Below are 18,396 nucleotides of genomic sequence, written 5' to 3' on the forward strand. Positions count from 1 at the left end.
AACCTATTATTATATCACGGAGTGATAAATCAACAAGTATTTCACTTGAAATCATTGATTGGATTAATAATACAATTTCATCAATTGGAAACTCAAGGAATAACTCATTTACTATGAAATTTATAATGCAAAAATAATTCTCAAATCATTATTTTAAATATTCCAAGATTCCAGCGTCATGCTAAATGTGTTGGAAATCGTTGGAAAGGTCATGTGGAAAGTATCACATAATATTTATATTAAATGCAACGAGCTAATACAGAATATTCAAAATGAAAATATATTTTAATTAAATATTTACTGAAGGAATTTTTGCTTGCAAAACTTAATTTATTCACAGTAATCATACCTCGGGGTTTTTAAATGTCATTTTACGGCGATGATATTCCAAATTCGCTATTCTTTGGAAACCCTATATAATTCTTTAATAAAATCCAAGATATTAAATTGAGCAATAAAATATTTTACAAGAAATTCATGTGGAATTTTTCCTCGAATTTTCCAGGAAAAATACCCTTATCGCTTTATAGGCTATTAAATATTAGGTAGGTAGGTGAAAAAGAGGAATATATCTACATTTTTACTTACACGTAAAAGTAAGTTTCATCCAGGCTTTATATTTTTTTAAAGGAAGTTTATAAAATGACTGTTTTCGCAAACTTATTTGTTGATATCACCGTCTTACCCTCTTTCCCTTTAATGGTCGTAGATTATTGCACCCTAAGTAATTCCTACAATTATTTCTAGGAAAATAAATAAAATAAATTTTTTCTTGAAAAATGTTTCACATATAGCTCCTGGGGACATTGATAATTTAAGATAATTGCCGCGATGCATCTATTTTTCACCCTAAGATGATTTCATTTTTTTTATTTACAGGAAGCATGACGATGGATGTTAACAAACAAAAGAACGGAACTTCGCCTTCTGGCCACCAGGAGTGTGCAGGTTGCGGGAAGAAGATAACGGACAGGTAAATACTTTTGCTTTGTTTTTAAGTTTTGCAGAATGGGACTGGTGACGTGATGTGTTTGGCATGACTGGAAGGTCTTATATGGTAGTTGAAGTCTGTCAACTCTTAATCATCCGTTTGGGAAAAGTGTTAAACAGCGATTAGACTATTTATTATTTTGAAGGAATTAAAACAATACTTTGGACTGAAAGCGTGGCCTTCACTGTAGTATATTAATTTTTCCGTTATCAGTATTTTATCGTTGCTTTTCTTGGCTATGGTGCATTTTTTTGCTATTAAAATATTCCATTGAATGCCTTATCATGGCAATATAATCTATTATGAAGTTAAAACATTTCAATAAAATTGATGAAACAGATTGACTTGAATTCAATTGTGTTTTTATACTCGTATTTTTGTCTCGCATGGAGTGAACCTCCAATTTATCAAGATAAATATTATCACATTTATGAAACATGTTGCATCGAATTCCGGTTTAACATATGGCCCATGTCTCATTAGATAGTTTTAAACTAAATGGTCCTCAATGACCTTATCTTGGTTTTCGTTGGAACATAATTTATTCCATTAGTAAGTTAAGACACGAAAATCGGAAACATAGTTAATTATCAATTCATAACAGGTGATTGAATTATTAGATTTATTATTGATTTTACTCCGCTATTGTTGAGAATAAAAGAAATCGAGCGTCAGAGTCGCTATATGAAAAGCGGATTTACGTATTTTTCGTGTTTCCAAATGCAAATCTAAATTTTGTGGTCCAGAGACCGATTTTAACAAGACGCAATAGTAATGGGAGTGAATACAGAATGAAAGTTTATAGATTTTTTTCAAATGATCGGTCGGTCAATGACTATGCTCTCTCTTATTTAACATTACAGGTTCATGCTGAAGGCGCTGGATATGCTTTGGCACGAGGACTGCCTTAAGTGCGGTTGCTGTGACTGCCGCCTCGGCGAGGTCGGATCCACGTTATACACTAAGGCTAACCTCATCCTCTGCAAAAGAGACTATCTTAGGTTTGTGGCCCAACCAGTATTTTCCCAGCACTTTCCAGTTAGTGTATTCCTGTTCCATAAAGTTTAAGCTTGGGAATGCCTTAATACAAGGACAATATTTATGTATTGAAACACTACAGAAATCATTTTCCTCTGGTAAAGATCCATGAATGTGGTTCGCCCGAATTTAATCTTGGCTGCTACTCATTCCTATGTCAACTGTCAGCCTTTTGAAACAACGTAACTCTCTGAAATGAGTAAAAGAGTAATCTAGTTTTCTCGTGAGCAACAAAGTTGAAGTTTTTTTCTCTGCTTTCTACTGTGTGCTCACGGTTCCTTGTAGTGTGTAGGTGTCAAAATTACTGTTTAACGTATGAATAATGTTTCTAATGACTTGAAAATTACCTTAAGGAGCGAGCTAAAATATGCTAAATGCATTTAAAATGTAAAAACATCACCTTGAATATATGTTATTGCAGGTTGTTTGGGAACACTGGCTACTGTGCCGCGTGTTCGAAGGTGATTCCGGCGTTCGAGATGGTCATGAGAGCACGGAACAACGTATATCACCTAGAATGCTTCGCATGTCAGCATTGCAACCACAGGCAAGCTAGACTATCTTTGAATTTTGAAGTGTTTTTAATAAATTTGCCCTTTATATTGATAAAACTCTGATTTTCCGTCGCATTACTTCTTCTTATATATGGAATATAGTAATAATTTTTTTCAAAAAATTAATGATATTTTTCTACTGCACAGAATAGATAATTAAGTGTATTTATACTATTTATTTTACTAAAATTCAATTCTAATGTATAATGATTTATAATTTATCAAACCGAACTGACAACGAATCATTATTTCGTAGATTGTCTCGACTAAAAATGATCTGGGTTTTGCATGCATGTCTATTTGTTCCCAATGGAAAAATGTCTCTACTTCCACTGGCATTATTTAATGAAATATCCGTAAGATATCAAGAAAACTGCTTATAGTGCTCTATTTTTAGATATTTCAATTTATCGTTCAATCGCAGACTTAACTTTTGGAAACTTTTCGTACTGTAAAAGAAAAGATAAAATACCTGCAATTTCCACCAAACTTTTATTGGCATGACCTCGGTTTCCACTTCTTGAGTCATCCTCTAGTATAAACCTGAAGGTGACTCCGGGTGTTTTACGTTTTAAATGCTTATGGGCCGTCATCAAGAGGAAAAAAATCTATATTTATCTACATACATTTACGCAAGGGCCGTCGAGAATAGATAGAAAAAGTATATCGTATGGAATATACAGCAAGCATTTCGTTTACAACTATCACAAAGTAAGCACCGGAAAGATAACGTATTTGTGACCTATATTTTACGAAGAAACGCAATGCATTTCAATCAGAAAATTCTCCATAGATTCCCGTTTTACGTGAATATTCAAAATCAAGATTAAATTTAATAAGCCCGCTCAGAAATGCACGTACTCGATTTTGTTCGCGCTCCGAAGTCGAAATTCTGCATTTTTGTATTCAGATCTCGTGAATGGCCGCGTCAAATTGCTCCCGAGATCGCCTCCTCTCCCCCTTTGAAGCAAAATAAAATTCCCAAAACACAGTTACAATCGAATCTTCAGCCTCACCTTCTTCTTGACCTCCAGCATATTGAAATATCTCCCATTCCTCAGTTTTTAATATCGACAACATCTCGAAAAGAGTGGCGTCCGGTTCCTCCGCGTCAACACCTCTTTTCCTCCAACAATTTCCTTTTCTTCTATTTTTCCAGCCATAGGTTCGTGTGTGTGTATATATATATATATATATATATATATATATATATATATATATAAACATATAGATGAATACATATATATATATATATATGTATATATATATATGTATATATATATATATATGTATATATATATATGTATACATATGTATATATATATTTATTTATAAAAAAGTGGAAATTTTATAGAGGAAAAATTGAATAAAATGACCGTAATATCTTGGTCTGAAAAGAAAGAAACCAGCTCACGGTGTACGATTGAAATAAGTATTAGCGCAAAGAAAGGCAAACAATCGTCTCTAAGTACTTTTTGCAGTTCTAATAAACTTCTTCCCTTTTAATAGTTGCAATAATAAATAGCAGCATATGCGTGTCTATATGTCTGCGAATCCTTGGGTAAATACTTGATAATAACTTATAATAACTTGTCCGCATACGTAAATATACATATATAGAAGTATATAATATATGCATATATGAGTTTTTTCTAAACTCTCCAAAAAAAAGAAACATTCCTTTCTTCCTTTTCCTTTTGACTTCCTTCAGATTTCATCCCAATAGCAAATCCCTTATCCTTTCAATCTTTCCACCCTCTCCTTTCGCCTCTCCTTACCCCCCTACTCGCCCATTCTTTCTTCCGGCAGTCCGGCCGCCTCACCTTGGAAAAACTTTCATTTTCTCGCATCTTGGCCCCACGCACACTCTTCCACCCCTTTCTCCTCGCCACCCCTCTTCACCACCTCTCCCACCCATCCACCACCCTCCCTCACCCAAAATCCCTCGACTTGGTCTTTCCGCCCAGGTTTGATTGAATCCGGGGGATGTGTGTGTCGCGAGTATGGGAGGCTTTGGTCGGCCCGGTGCCAGCGGGGTAACGTCCTTGTCTGCCAAACCAGAGGTCGCGGGTGCGATTTCCGCCTCGGTAGTTTTTCCTCCACCTAGGGTTTGGGTGCATGTAATTTCAAATTGTTATATCAATGTTCAAAGACCAATATAAAGGTCGAAGTTCTGTTTTCGGACTAATGCAAAATAGATAAAAATCCTCTTAGGTCTCATTTCTCCCCTTTCCACTATTACATCCACCAAGTGCACCTTTCTCCGCCTTCCAATATTACTTGTATCCCAGTCCATTGCCACACCTTCAACGGCCGCCTTTTTGCCCAGTAATTTCCCCATCACTACGAAAAGTCGAACGTCAAATGCCTACGATTCTGGTTCCCGCCTTCCAGCTATTCGCTGGATACTGGTGCGCTTACTCATGTGCTCTGCAGTTTCCGCAACCATCCTTTATTTTTTTATTTAACCCAAAACCAAGATGTGACCAATGACATGGACATAGATTAATGTGTGTGTGTGTGTGTGTGTATATATATATATATATATATATATATATATATATATATATATATATATATATAACATTATTTTTCATTGAAAATTTGAATACGAGCCAATTCATTCAAATCCAGATTTAATTTCAAGGAGGGGTGCATATGATGTAAGAATTACATTATGAGGGAAAACTACTTGCGGATGTGGGGTATGTGAAAAGGGTGAAAGTCGGGAACGGGTCTGAAAATAGCATTTTGCACTGGCTAACGATGAATGAAGTGTTTGTGATTGATAGGCTAGGGGTAATGCGATGAAATACTTCTTTAAATATCTTCGTGCACGGATGCAATCGACGAGGAAAGAGGGAAATATGGTATGGTGACATTGGAAAACTGTTTATCGTTTTGCCACGGCGATCTGTGCGGATGTAATTCCAAGGGAAGATGCATTTTAATTTGAGGAGGCATTATGGAAACCCTGGCGACCTACCTTTTTTGGGGAGGAGGCAGGGGATTTTTGGAATAGACGTATCTTCCCCTTCTTCCGGTTTTCATTTCGAAGTGACGGGCTTGCAATTGGTGGCCATCATAGCTCCTTTTGACTCATATATCAAGTGAAAGGTTTAGGCAACGTGTGATGGGCGCCATATTACCATATCCTATTGTGCGGGAAATGGCTACGTGCCACTCTCACGCAGGTACGAAGCCCCGAGGCCCGAACGGCTCTTGCGTCAACTTCGGCTTTCCCTCTCCGTTTACGTTACGCGCTGCCGTCGCCTCCCTATTTGCTCTTGAGCACGGGGAACGCGTCCGGTGTAGAAACTCTCCGGGAGTATTTCACTAACAAGACATGACATCGCTGACGCATGCGCACTACTGATCGTCGTTGAGCAAGGTGTCACTTTGCAAATGTTACTTTCCCACTTAAGGACATTTTATTTCTTGTAAACTTGAAGATTTCATTTTATGAAATGAATAAATTAGATAAAGAAATAAATTCCACAAAACGTTTTATATTCCGACTGAGGTTTGGATTTTTACAAAAATCATATATGAAAATGAATTTTGTGCAAATTATTAACCTGGGTCGGAAAATAAAATGTGTTTACGGGCTTCACTGAGTTTAGTTCATTCATTACAAAATATTGTGGGTAGTATTAGATTTAGGTGGAGGCAGCCGAAAGTTGAGGTCATTTGCACCATTAGGGATGGATGGGAATGGAGGGTGGAGGGACACCCGGCGTCAGCAGTAACCTGCTCTTAACGGTAGGCCCCAAAGGGCCCACAGTTTAACGCCCCATCTGACGGACGGTGTACTAACTCAAAATGCTCTCTGCAAGCACCTCACAGGGATCAGGATATCACTGAAATATACCTGCCATCTCCAGGATTCAAACCCGGGCCCTCTGGGAGGGAAGCCAGCATAGCACGTTATCCACAGCACCATCCCAATCCCCTAAAAAATATTTCCAGCATTTCATTCCGGATTCTCTTCCATCCTAGTTACCCTTTCTCCCCTTCCCCACTATTCTCCCTCTCTCCTCAAATATTTTTCCTCGTTACTTTTTGCTTTTTACACCTACTTGGGGCTGCCAATCAACTTTTTGGTCATAAGATCTTTTAAAAATTAAGTACTAGAAAATAATCGATAAATTCGGTGTTTTTCACAATTTCTCCGGGATAGTCATGATTAAGGCATAATGAAATGATCCATCCATATCTACCAAACACCCTACAAACCACCGTGAGGACGTGTGAAAGGGGGTGCTAGGGTACCACTCATACATGCAGAAATATTAGTTGATATATGTACCTAAATTAATATAAGCTAATATACTAGTATGGGACAAAAATATCCTTTCGCATACACACATAAATGCTTCTATTCATTATACAGCAAGTAGTGTTTCAAGTAAATCATTACATTTTGGTTTTTGAGTAAGATTATTTGGTTGCTTGAGTTCGATTTTGTGATGATGGTGTATCGTGCGAGGGAAGAGCGAATATTTGAATCTGTCGGTGACGGCGTCTATTTCTGTCACTTTATCCCAGCTGTCGGAGCCACCGATATCATTTGGTAACATATTAATTCTCTCAATGTTGCAAAAAAATTCAAGTGTCTTGTACCCTTCTTGAATTCAGTCTTGCTTCATATATTCGTGAGAAAAGATGCTCTCAATTTCAGAGTTTACATATATTTTTACCTACTCACTATCCCAATTTTCCTTCAATATTTCTCAAATAGAAATCAATAAGAGGCAGCTAATATGAATACAGAGCTTTTTCATTGGCAGTGGGATGTTGAAGCCTGTAATAGAGGAGAGAATTTTAAGCAAGCGAGGAAAAGGCAGGATTAAGATATGGGTGATGGACAGAATGAAGGGAGCAAGGAAATATGCTGAACCGAAGAGGGGCCCTATTGTAAGGGTGGATGTAGGGTTTTGTTTTGTTAAGATAGACAAGGGTTATATCACTGTACCTTTTGGTAGTTAGTGTCCGTCAAAGATCTACCTTAACCGGTATTTTGCAGATGATAATAATAATAATAATTCCTCCAACAATAATTTCAAGATCACCGTCTCATATCGATATTTAACATTAAAGTAATGAGCATGCAAGGTTTTGAATCCTCCAATTATCACACGTGAAGGGTTTAGCTTTAGTTGTTTGGCAGAATAACCTGTATTTGAGCCTGAGATCCTCCTGTTTACTAATAGGTTCAATTGAGCTCGTGCATCGCTACTACCGTGGCTTCAGTTGGCTTAAGTTTTGTGGAAGGAGCGATATCCAGCTCTATTTTTCAATTTGTAACAAGGGCATGCATTGTTTAAAGCACATAATATTTTGCCGTATTTATGTGTTTCCTGCATTACTCCCGTAGAAATAATTCATCTACATCTACATCTACTTAATACCCCGCAAGCCGCCGCAAGGGCGTGTGGCGGGGGGTGTTAGGACACCACCCGTAATTTAGAAAAGAAAAAAAAACCGCATGCAATAATTGAATTACATCAGAATCTGCTACCCTTTGGAATGGCAGCAGGACCGTCGAAATGAATAATCTATACTCACCTGCCTTGACGCCAATCTAAACCGACACTTTCACCTATGACGAGTATTAAAGGAGCTAGGCTGGGAATCACTCACAGAGAGAAGGTTAACTTACAGGTTTAATCTCTTGAATAGATTGGAATGATGCCTATTTAGCGATGATGTTGAAAATATAGTATTAGCTCTATTGTACTACGGTAGGAGATCTCAAGTATATAAAATTAGAGAGATTAAATATAGAACACATAGATTTAAGATGTAACTTTCCTTATGAACGATAAGGGATTGGAATAACTTTGTCCGACCGTCTAGGGGGGTAAATTATTTTGGGTCAAATATAGCCTGGTGTGTAATCACCCCCTGCCACACACACTAACGGTGACTTGCAGGGCAATATGTAATAACAAATATATAACACTTTATTTAATGTTTTTCTCAAATAATTGATGCCGCTTTCCGGTCGTTTTATAGTTTTCCTGATTATTTTTCCTGTCATGTTTAGGATTTTATTTTACTGATTTTTTATGGGGATTTTCGCAATGATAAAAGGAAATTTACATTTGTTACTCCAAGGTTTTTACATATGCTAAAATTGTGATCATTTTTTTGCCTTCAATTTCAATGGATTGCATGCCAGAAATTGCTTTTCCGAGATTAACATAATCAGTTGACCGAAGGACGTGAGCTTATACTTTTTCAAGCCTGGTGTGTAATCACCCCATGCCGCTAACCCTAGCAATGGTTTGCAGAATACCAGAGTAGTTGAATATAAAATGTAATAGTTTACATATGCTCTAACCAGAATGCGAACACGCGGTCATTGGGTTAGCGGTGCTTCCCACCTAACTAACCCAGGTGGAATTCAATACATAATGAGTTAATCCAATTTCTACTAAAGCACACATTCGTGACATTGGATTAAAATAAGGGAAAAGAAATTTCATTGGTATAAGAGACAAGGAATATGATCTTACGTTTTTGATATTGGCGATTGAGACTTACCCCTGGAGTTTGAATGTAAGCAAACGATTTTTGCCACGATTAAGAATAGTCGTTTGTGTGCGATTTATTTCCTACCTGATAACTCTTCCTTTTCTGACTTCTTGTATAATTAACTCTGGGACGCCTTGTTGAACTTTCGCAGGGTCTAAATACACCGCGTTTACTGGAATATTCTTTTCTTCCGAACCGAAAATATCATTGCTAAAAAGTTGGGACTAGCTCGCGGACAGGACTCACAGTATCTTTCCTATCGTAAACCATGTGAATTATTCCCTAGTAAATCATGGCTCTCGAGATGAATCTTTATGGAACTTACAAATTATAGGTACATATGCCCCAAGGCTTTTTATGAAGTGTATGTTTGGAATATTGGTCTGTTTCCGCTCAGTTTCTTCCTGTTGCCAGTTTTAAATGCATGTGTCGTATTAAAAATTCTCCCGTGATTGAGTACTATGTAATCACGGCGTAGCAAAATCGCCGGCCCCATTCCGCGGATGTGGAGCGCGATATAAGGTCGCGGTTGTATTTAGTGAGGAGGCGAAGAGTCGAAAAGTTAACATTTCAGGGGATCCCCTTGGACATTAAGCAGGGGACGGAAAGGCCACGACGCAAGCACACACGAATCTCATCCCGCCCCCGTCCGACATCTCCGCGCCACTCCCTCTCCGCCTCCCTCGCCGTACCCGGTCTACGGGACCAGGCCCTCCCGCCGAGGAAGCAATCGTTGTGTATTCCAAGTCCCCACCTAGCCCTCAATCTTCCATCTCCCCTCCTTCCCCCCCTCACATCCGCCCCCATTCCCCTGTCGTTCCAATCTTCCGGCGCTCCCTTTCCCCCCTCCCTCTTCACTCGCCCCTGTCCACCTTCTCTTCCTCCCCCGCTACCAATTTTCCTTCCCGCTCCACCTTAAGACCTCTTCGCTTCAATTTCTCTCCCCATCCCCCCTCCACGTATCTTATCCCTCCCACACAAACACACGCGTCCACGCTGCCCCTTTCGTCTTGTCTCCCTGTCTCTGTCTACTCCCCCCCCTCCATCCGATATTATGCCCGGCCAATCTTCTTGCATCAACCCTCATCTGCTCCCTCCTCGTCTACCTTCCCTTTTCCCTCTTGTCTTTCCTGTCCCTTTGCCCACCGGGTGAAGGGAATGGGGTAGGGGAGGTTTATGCGGAGTAGGCTGTCCGTCGCCCTTTCCCGTGGCGCCCCCTTTCCGCGCAGCCCATCGCTCTCACCTAGTACTTTTGACTAACCTGTCAATCCTTTGGGATATAAATAATTCCGTTTCGCATTCTTTCAATAAAGATAAATTTTTGAGCTATGGCTAGAGTGCCTCATTTAGAATATAATGACGTAAGTACGTTTATGGGATTCACAGGATGTTGGATTGATTGCGGAATCAGATCGCTTACGGCGTTGAGCTAGATTTATATAACGTTGTTATGATAACCTGAGCAGCGTATCAAAATGATTAGTGGAGCTAGTTTGAGAATCACTCAAGGAATGAAAGTTAAAGTACAGACGAAACCTCTAACATATATTGGAAATAAGTCTCTTCAGCTATGATGTTCACTTATAGTAGCTCCGTCGTACTACAGTGGGAAAGAACATGCAAATAAAATTAGAGATGTTCAATGTAGAACAGATAGATATAAGATGTCATTTTCCCACCAACGATAAGGGATCAGAATAAAATTATCCAGTCCTACAAGGGCAGGAAAGTATTTTGTATCAAAAGTAGTCTGGTGTGTAATCATCCCCTGCCACACCATTTAGCGGTGGCTTGCAGGGAACCATGTTTAGATTCAGATGTGGAGTGAAATTAATTAAGCTCGCTGTGATTCGTATTAAATTTTTCAGGCTTCGAAACCTGTGCCGAAGTGAGTATTCGAGATGCGTTTAAGTTCAAAGGTCACTTTTTTGTCCAAAGTGAGGGTGAATATTTAAATCTGAGTAGAGAGGTTTACGTCTATAGGGAGGTGTTGTTGAAAAAGTGACAAAGTATCAACTTCCCATTTTTTAGGAGTTTCTCAGAGCGAAATCAGGAGATTTAAGACTTGAAAGCATATCGCAATGGAAAACTGTTAATATTTCTGACAAAATAAGTCATTCAATGTATCGTGAGTGGTAAAAAACAGTCAGCTGTGCAGTCGTAATCATTCGCGCATGCTTTATAAAATGTGTTATTTTCTTCTTTTTCGTTGCGTTATGCTCTTTGAGATATATTTCTGATTTACGACTGAAGTTCAGATAGTGTAACTAAAACTAAGGCGAGATACTCATTGCTTGAAACAAAACCCTTGACAACTCTGTTCACTTCACTTCTCATTTATCACTTGATAAAATTTTCATCACTCATTGTCGTGGAAAATGTGTGGAGTTAATGGAAACTCAATTTGGGAATAACTCTTCGAGCAGAAGCCACTTTTTCTCAGGACATCCATTTCACAATGGAGTTGTAGCTATAAAATGTATCAGATCACGTCAGAATTTGGCGACCAATTTACAATCATTTCATTCTATAGATATTAGTTTTAAACTTTTCGATCGATTTTGTTCACTTTTCAATTCAAGTGTGGTTTATTTGTGAAAGTTTGAGGGGAGAATTGTTTTTGTTTAACTCGTCATACGTACTATTTCTTTCTTGATATTGCGTTTAGGTGGGCTCAATGCTTGAGTTAATAGGTGTGGAGTTAACGGTTTGGCAGCTGCAATCGTTCACACGAATGGGTCGGTCGGTATTCTCGTCATATTTTCCCAGACGCATGACAAAAACACCACGCGAACGAAAATTTTCATTCATCCACTGACGAATGAAATGTGTCGCGACCCATCCTTAAAACTATGGTTTAGTTTGGAATACGTCTTCAAAATAGGTTTACATATTTCAAGAAAAATCTCAGATAGAAATAATGCTTAAAATGTTCCATTTTTTAAGAGACTTCGTGAACTTTAAGTGCCAAGTTTTCGTGAAACAATCACTTCAACATCCGAAACATCTTGTACGCTTTGAAAGTTGATTTCGAATTTTCTGCGTACACAATACTGCAGTGATGCGTATCAATATCGGAAGGGTAATAAGTGGCACAATCTCTACCTCAGGTCCATGTTGGCTTCCTACCAGATTTCATCGTAAACTTTAGAAGTTCATGAATTCAGTACATTCGTGTCGTTTCGAGATACTGGAATGTAGGTGCTAACGCTGACGTTATTTTTACGTGAATAAGGTCGACGGGGGAGGAAAATAGTCCATCAAAGGCGATCGCAAACCGTCTCTGCATCGACTAGACTGGAAAACACCCCTCGCACACGTCCTACCAACTCCCCAACAGCGGTGCGAGGTATTGGGGCAAGGGGATAATTTCATCGACCCCTAATGCGTCGCTCTCAAGCCGCCACACATTACCACCAGTTCGTTTCGTTTCTCCCTTTCTTCGCGAGGGGAATCGATCCCTCCTTTTCCTTCTGCCCTACCGACTTCCCCATTCCATCCCACCCGGGAGCCTCTTCGCCTACTTGTCTCTGCCGTGTCGTCGCAGTAAAAAGCCAACTCTCTTTCTCTCTACTTCCCTTTCCGTGGCTCTGACACACGCGCGCCCGGACTGCCTCTAACTCTCCTTCCCCGCGCTTATGACGATTTACGTCCTCCACCGCCAGGCAGTATCTCTTTCTCTCTCTCTCTGTCTCTCTTTCTCCCCATTGCCATGAATTCGTAATATAAAAGACACAATCAACTTCGGGAAAATCGATTCCTTCCATATATACATCCGCCAAAGCGCCGCTTTTACATCCACCCTCGCCAATAAAAAACACGCGCAGTACAGCACTTGATACTCCGGAGGAGATACGTCTCCCGTTCCCCTTTCACCCACCAAACCCCTCTCTCACTTCCTCTCATCCCCACCCACCTCTTCGAAAACTTGAGGCAGTCTGCGTCAATTTTTTTTCCGTCCCCATTTTCTTCGTTTCGCTTTTGTCCTCTCGAAATTGTGTTTCTTGGAAGACTTTGTCGCTGGCATATTTCTTTCGTCGTCCTAGACTCGTTTTTTTTGTTCCTTCCTTCCCCGCGAGGAAGTGAACGGAAATCCGTCTATAAGAGGTATTCCTTCAAGTGATCTTCTTTTCAATACTTACTACTGGGAATGAATTTCACCTCTGGGTGGGCTTAGTTTGATGATTATTGCCTCTATGAAACTGACCGCAAAGGAAATTGGTGATCAAAGGGCATTCGCAAGCCAACTCGTCTACCGTCAATATTACCGACCCCACGAAATAATGAATCCAGTATTTGAAGGCCTCTAAATTAAGAAGTAGAAGACAGGAGAAGGCATTTCCTTGCATGCCATTTCTCACGGGTGGATTGCAAAGTTTCTTCTTTTTTGGTAAATTATCTAATTAATTTCATTTTTTTAAATATTAAACGAAACACAATGATGTGCAAATTGGTATCTCACTAAAAGCGCGAGAAAATTGTGTAGATAAACCTATTAGCCCGATAGAAGAAGCTTTAATTAAGAAGATGCATCAAGGCAAATGTTGGGTTCTATAGCCTTTTCCAAATTATTGTCTCCTTATATATACGTGTATTTATCGTTTGGGATGACATTTCACGTCACTAATCTACTATTTAAATTTATTTTTTGCTTTTCGGTGGCATTTAAATTTTTTTATGGTATGAAATAATTATGTACAAGAAAAATATACGAGAGAACTGCACAACCAGAGGAAATCTGTCGCCTTAGTGTACACGCAAATGGAATTATTGGGCAAAATATTTATTCAATGGATATAATTTAACCAAATAGCATTTCTTACGCACAGTATTCCTTTGATTGTGTTTTATACCCGGTGTTGCGGGATGTTAGCCGCCGAACACTTCCTTTGTTGATATAGGTACACCGGTACTATTATCCTTTCTCGACACTTAGCTGGACGTTGATTTGCTCAGGCACGAAGGATGTGTCTCGGTCGTGACAGAGCAGCTGTGGGATTAGTTTGTCTAATGGTTATTGGTATTTTTAGTACATTTTGGCAGCTGCAACCACCTCGACCTCCGACCCTCTCCCCGAACGATCCAAGTGGAACGCGAGTGAAGGCGCGTCTTGAATGGTAGCGAGGACTCCCCGTATCTCCCTCGTCCCCCGATGACGATAAATTGCTCCAAGGAACGCCATTAAGTCAATACTTTGAAATACTACTCGCGCGGTAGGGATGGGAGTCGGACAATAAAGCAAATAATAAATGAAGAGGCAGCGAATTTAGCGGTGGAATTGCGGGGAATCCTATGGCCGCGCAAAACATTCCTCTATCCCACTCTCTCTCTCTCTCTCCCTTTCTTTTCAGGACCTCTGGCAGGCTCTTACGGTGAAAAGAGGAATGTCTTTTTAAAAAATAGACGAAGGGGTGATGCCGATGAAGAAATAAAACCGGGGTGGATGGGGGGAGGGGAGGGCGAGAGTATAACGGCTTTCCGTCTGTGTGCTCCTCGCCATAAAATCGAGGGTCGGGCTGCAATAATCAACGTTCCCCATTTTGAAAAAGATTCTGGAGTAATTCCTTTGAGAGGGTGCCTCGGAGAAGCGTAAAACTTGGAAAGGGGGCCGTGTGAGGGTTTCGGGAGGGTTTGTGTGTGTATGTATGTGCTGGGGAGTGGGAGGGGCGAGGAATTAAGAGAAGGTGTGTGCGGGAGTGAAAGGGATTATTCCCGCCGCCCCCTTAGTTTATCCGGTCTCCGACGTCGTGAGACACTGCGGCATTCCTCGAAGCAAATTCTCAAGCATTCGAAAAAAACTAACTGATCCAATGGAGACCAAAGGATGCCTGGGAAGGGAAATTCGTGGGTGATCCCGCTTAATGATAAGCGACGACATCCGACTGAAGTTTCGTTCGCGTTATAAACTCTTCTAAGTTGTGTGCGAAAATATTCAGCGGCGTAAAAAAAACGTCCATTTCGGTGAAACGAGATTTTTCTCAAATTTCTGTCTCCAAAGCCAAACTTGAACTGAATTCTTTCCTACTTTGCATTGACTACTTACGATTTTTATTTTCATAAATGTTAATACCAACTTAAAATGATGATGGTGGTGGTTTAACTTCTTTTACGAACAAGTGGCCAATTTGATTCAATATTGATAGCAAATTTTTTACTTACAACTTTTCCTTTCAGAAGGTTATTTCCTTCACAGCCGTTTCCCATGCAAAAAAATTCGCTATCGTGCCAGAAATATTAAGTTTTCATCGTTCATGGAGGAATGTATCTGTGAGAAATGTTCACTGTGGTATTTACGCAGTATTTTTGAACAATGTTGAAAAAAAACCTTGGGTTGATGGATTAAAACGTGAATTTGTGGAGGACATCATTACAATCATCTTATTAAACACTTTGTTGCTTTCATAGAGCCTTTCTTTTACAATATCCAAGTTTAACTAATCTGAATGGTACACCATAGTGCATCGGGTACACAATACATCAGGTGAAATTAAAAGTATACGGTAAAGCGTAGTGAGGATAGAACAAAGAGTTTAAAATGATAATCATGGTGTGTACAAAAAATTGAGGATTGTTTTTATACTATTTATGTCCAAATTTGCTGACGATTATTGTTTCACCTGTCACATCTTTCATCTATATATCAATGGAATAGTGATTTCTTCCTAATGCGCATGATTTGACATGTGTAGATCTGTAATTCTCGATCTTATTATTACATTTCTCCTTGAGAAAATCCCCCCCATATCCTCCCCCATTCCAATGCAGTTTAGTTCGAGTAACTATTCGAAACCTCCTTATGCTTTCCACGTAACAAGATTCTCCTCCAATCGTTTTCTTCCTCAAATTTTAAATTCACCTTCATTGCCTTGCATTGACGCATCCCTTGGATACTCCTCTCCGCGAAATGGAGAGTGATCGTCGCGTTATTTGACACTCCCGGTCCTGGTCCAGAATTGGCACGTCCGCTCGACTCTATCCTCCCGTCCGCCCCTCTCCTCTCCTTCGCCCTCCCTCCTCCGCGACTTCATGATCCCTCATATCGCACTTCCTTTTTATATTCCTCCACCCTCCGCCTCTTCCTCTCCCGCCCATCCCTCGCAAGCAACCGCCACCCCCGATCCCCGACGCGCCGTCCAAACCACTCCGCCCTCCCGATCCGTCCATTTTTTTCCCTCCAAGGCAGGCAACTGTGATTTCCCAGAAGAGCGCTAAATGTTTTAAAGACGGGGTGCGAATGTGTGGCCGTTTGACCCGCCGGGTGGGGGGCGGGGGTTGCGAGGAAGTGGTGGAGGAATAGCGGGGGGTGGAGGAGGCGTGTGGGCGTGAGCGCGGGGAGGCGAAGGAGATGAGGCGGCCGGAGGGCTGCTGCTGGAGGGATGAAGGCGTTGAGGGTAGAGGATTGGGATCGGGGTGAAATCGGAATGTGTGCCGTAGATGGGGATGACTTTTGGTGTGAGTTGGGGAGTGTGTGGGCAAGAAGCGCTAAGTGCGGGGGCGTTGGAGTAAGAGAGAGAATAGAGTATGTCTCAGAGTGGAGGAGGGGAGGAAGGAGGATGGTTTGGAGAAGGAAAAGGTGGAAGCCCTCGAAGAGTTTTGGCATGAGTTGAAGTAGAATTGACGTGTGTCATCATCGCCGCCGTGACAAGTTGGCAATCTTAAGGAGTGGTTCCTAGTCACTCTCTCTCACGTTCGGGGAAAAAACATTCGCACGTAACGCCCACGGAGTTCAAAAATACTTTTCCTGCCAGAGTAAAATTTTACTGTTAAGTGGATATACTCTCCAAATTGTTAATTCACGCTACTCCGAGACTAATTCACCCGTGCAAAAAAATTACCCAGTTGATTTTCTTGCTATAGTGCAGTTCGATGAAACAGGTGATAAGTTCTAATTGAAATAGTGCCATAGGCAATATGAAAATGATTAAATTTTAGAATTTAACTGCCGCATTTCAAGTGAAAAGACCTCACACATCATGTTATGTTTAGTTGTAATAACAGGTTCAGATCAGGGAAGTCTTCTCGCATCTCATCTGGAAGGATGAAACTTGGAATACTTTTGCGGGTGTTAGTTCTTACATTTAGTCTAGAATTGATGAGGGGAGAAAACAAAAGTTATTCCAATATTACTCAGAAATATAAATAGTATCGCTTTACACTGAATTTTTCTGATGACGACAAATAGTACGACTTGGATTTTTTAAATTACCTCTTCCAGACATATAGCTTGTACAGCTATTTCTTCCAGGTACTCTCTTTTTTTTCTTTTTTCGCCACTGCTAGAGTGATTGATGTAACTTGAGTGGACGAATCTCATTGTTTTGCATTGATTGGTGAGGTACTTTATAATGTAGGCTACCTGAAAACAGGAGTAGACAGGTAGGCGAATGCGTCAAACTCGGAGGACGTTAGACCGACGCATGTATGCACTGTCGGGAATCTCTACAGCTTAAGATTCATTTTGTCGATAGATTGATTGATGTTGAGGAATGAGAAGTGAAAGTAACATTGTAAAGAACTCCGGAATCTGCGTAAACCTGACCTAAAAAAATGTGTGTTATCTGGACTATTTACAAGTGTTATACTCTTTGGTAAGTGCGCTGTAAATGTAATCCACGAAGAAAATATTCAAATGTGGGCCGGAATGCGATGTCGTCTCGCCTAAAATCCTAGGACGGTCAACCTGAGTCGTCTTCGTTTGCGTGTCGCTCCCTGAATATCAAAGCGCCCTAATCTCCTGAGTCCCCGACGGAGAAAAATAAATGCATGGGCAAGAGCAAAGAGATGGGATTGAAAGGGAAAGAGGGTGCTAGATGGCCAGGGTGGCGAATGGCCTGAGTGCTGGGGGGAGAGGAGAAGGGAGAGAGACGAAACGAAACCGGAAGGAGGGAAGGAAGTGGACGCAATGACCGGAAGTGGAAGGGAGAGAAGGATATGACGTGCGGGAGAGAGGGAACCTTAAAAGGAAAAAGGAAAATGGGTTTGGATGGGTGGGTATACTTAAGTGCGAGGGGGCAGCGTCGCTTTCGATGGACCAATCAGATCAGATGGGTTGGCGAGGGGAGTCGAGCATCAAGGAGGGATGGGGGAAAAAAATGGTTCGGCCCGGAGGCGTGAGAGTGCTTTCGCTGGGTGGGTGGTGTGTTGACAGCGAGAGGGGTTAGTAGGCAGCGATGATGCATCGAGGAAAAAAAGGCAGAGATATTTTGATTCCATATTTTGAAAATACTTACTTTTAGTCTTAGATATAACTCGCGTCTTCTCTTAAATTATGAC

At 40.5% G+C, this 18,396-nt stretch overlaps 1 protein-coding gene across 1 annotated transcript in view; it reads left to right on the forward strand.

Annotated features, from left to right (window-relative positions):
* The window catches only part of LOC139698129 (LIM domain only protein 3-like), a 235,827-nt gene extending 233,084 nt beyond the window's left edge, over nt 1-2,743 (forward strand). Inside the window, exons 2-5 of the mRNA XM_071597053.1 lie at nt 880-973; nt 1,855-1,992; nt 2,451-2,576; nt 2,731-2,743. Coding sequence (XP_071453154.1) covers nt 885-973; nt 1,855-1,992; nt 2,451-2,576; nt 2,731-2,743 — 366 coding nt within the window. The 5' untranslated portion in view covers nt 880-884. The remainder of the gene's footprint in view (nt 1-879; nt 974-1,854; nt 1,993-2,450; nt 2,577-2,730) is intronic.
* Nucleotides 2,744-18,396: the final 15,653 nt, after the last annotated feature.

The sequence above is a fragment of the Hetaerina americana genome, unplaced genomic scaffold, assembly GCF_022747635.1.
Source record: "Hetaerina americana unplaced genomic scaffold, ioHetAmer1.1.p SCAF_8, whole genome shotgun sequence".
In the NCBI taxonomy this organism is placed as follows: Eukaryota; Metazoa; Arthropoda; class Insecta; order Odonata; family Calopterygidae; genus Hetaerina; species Hetaerina americana.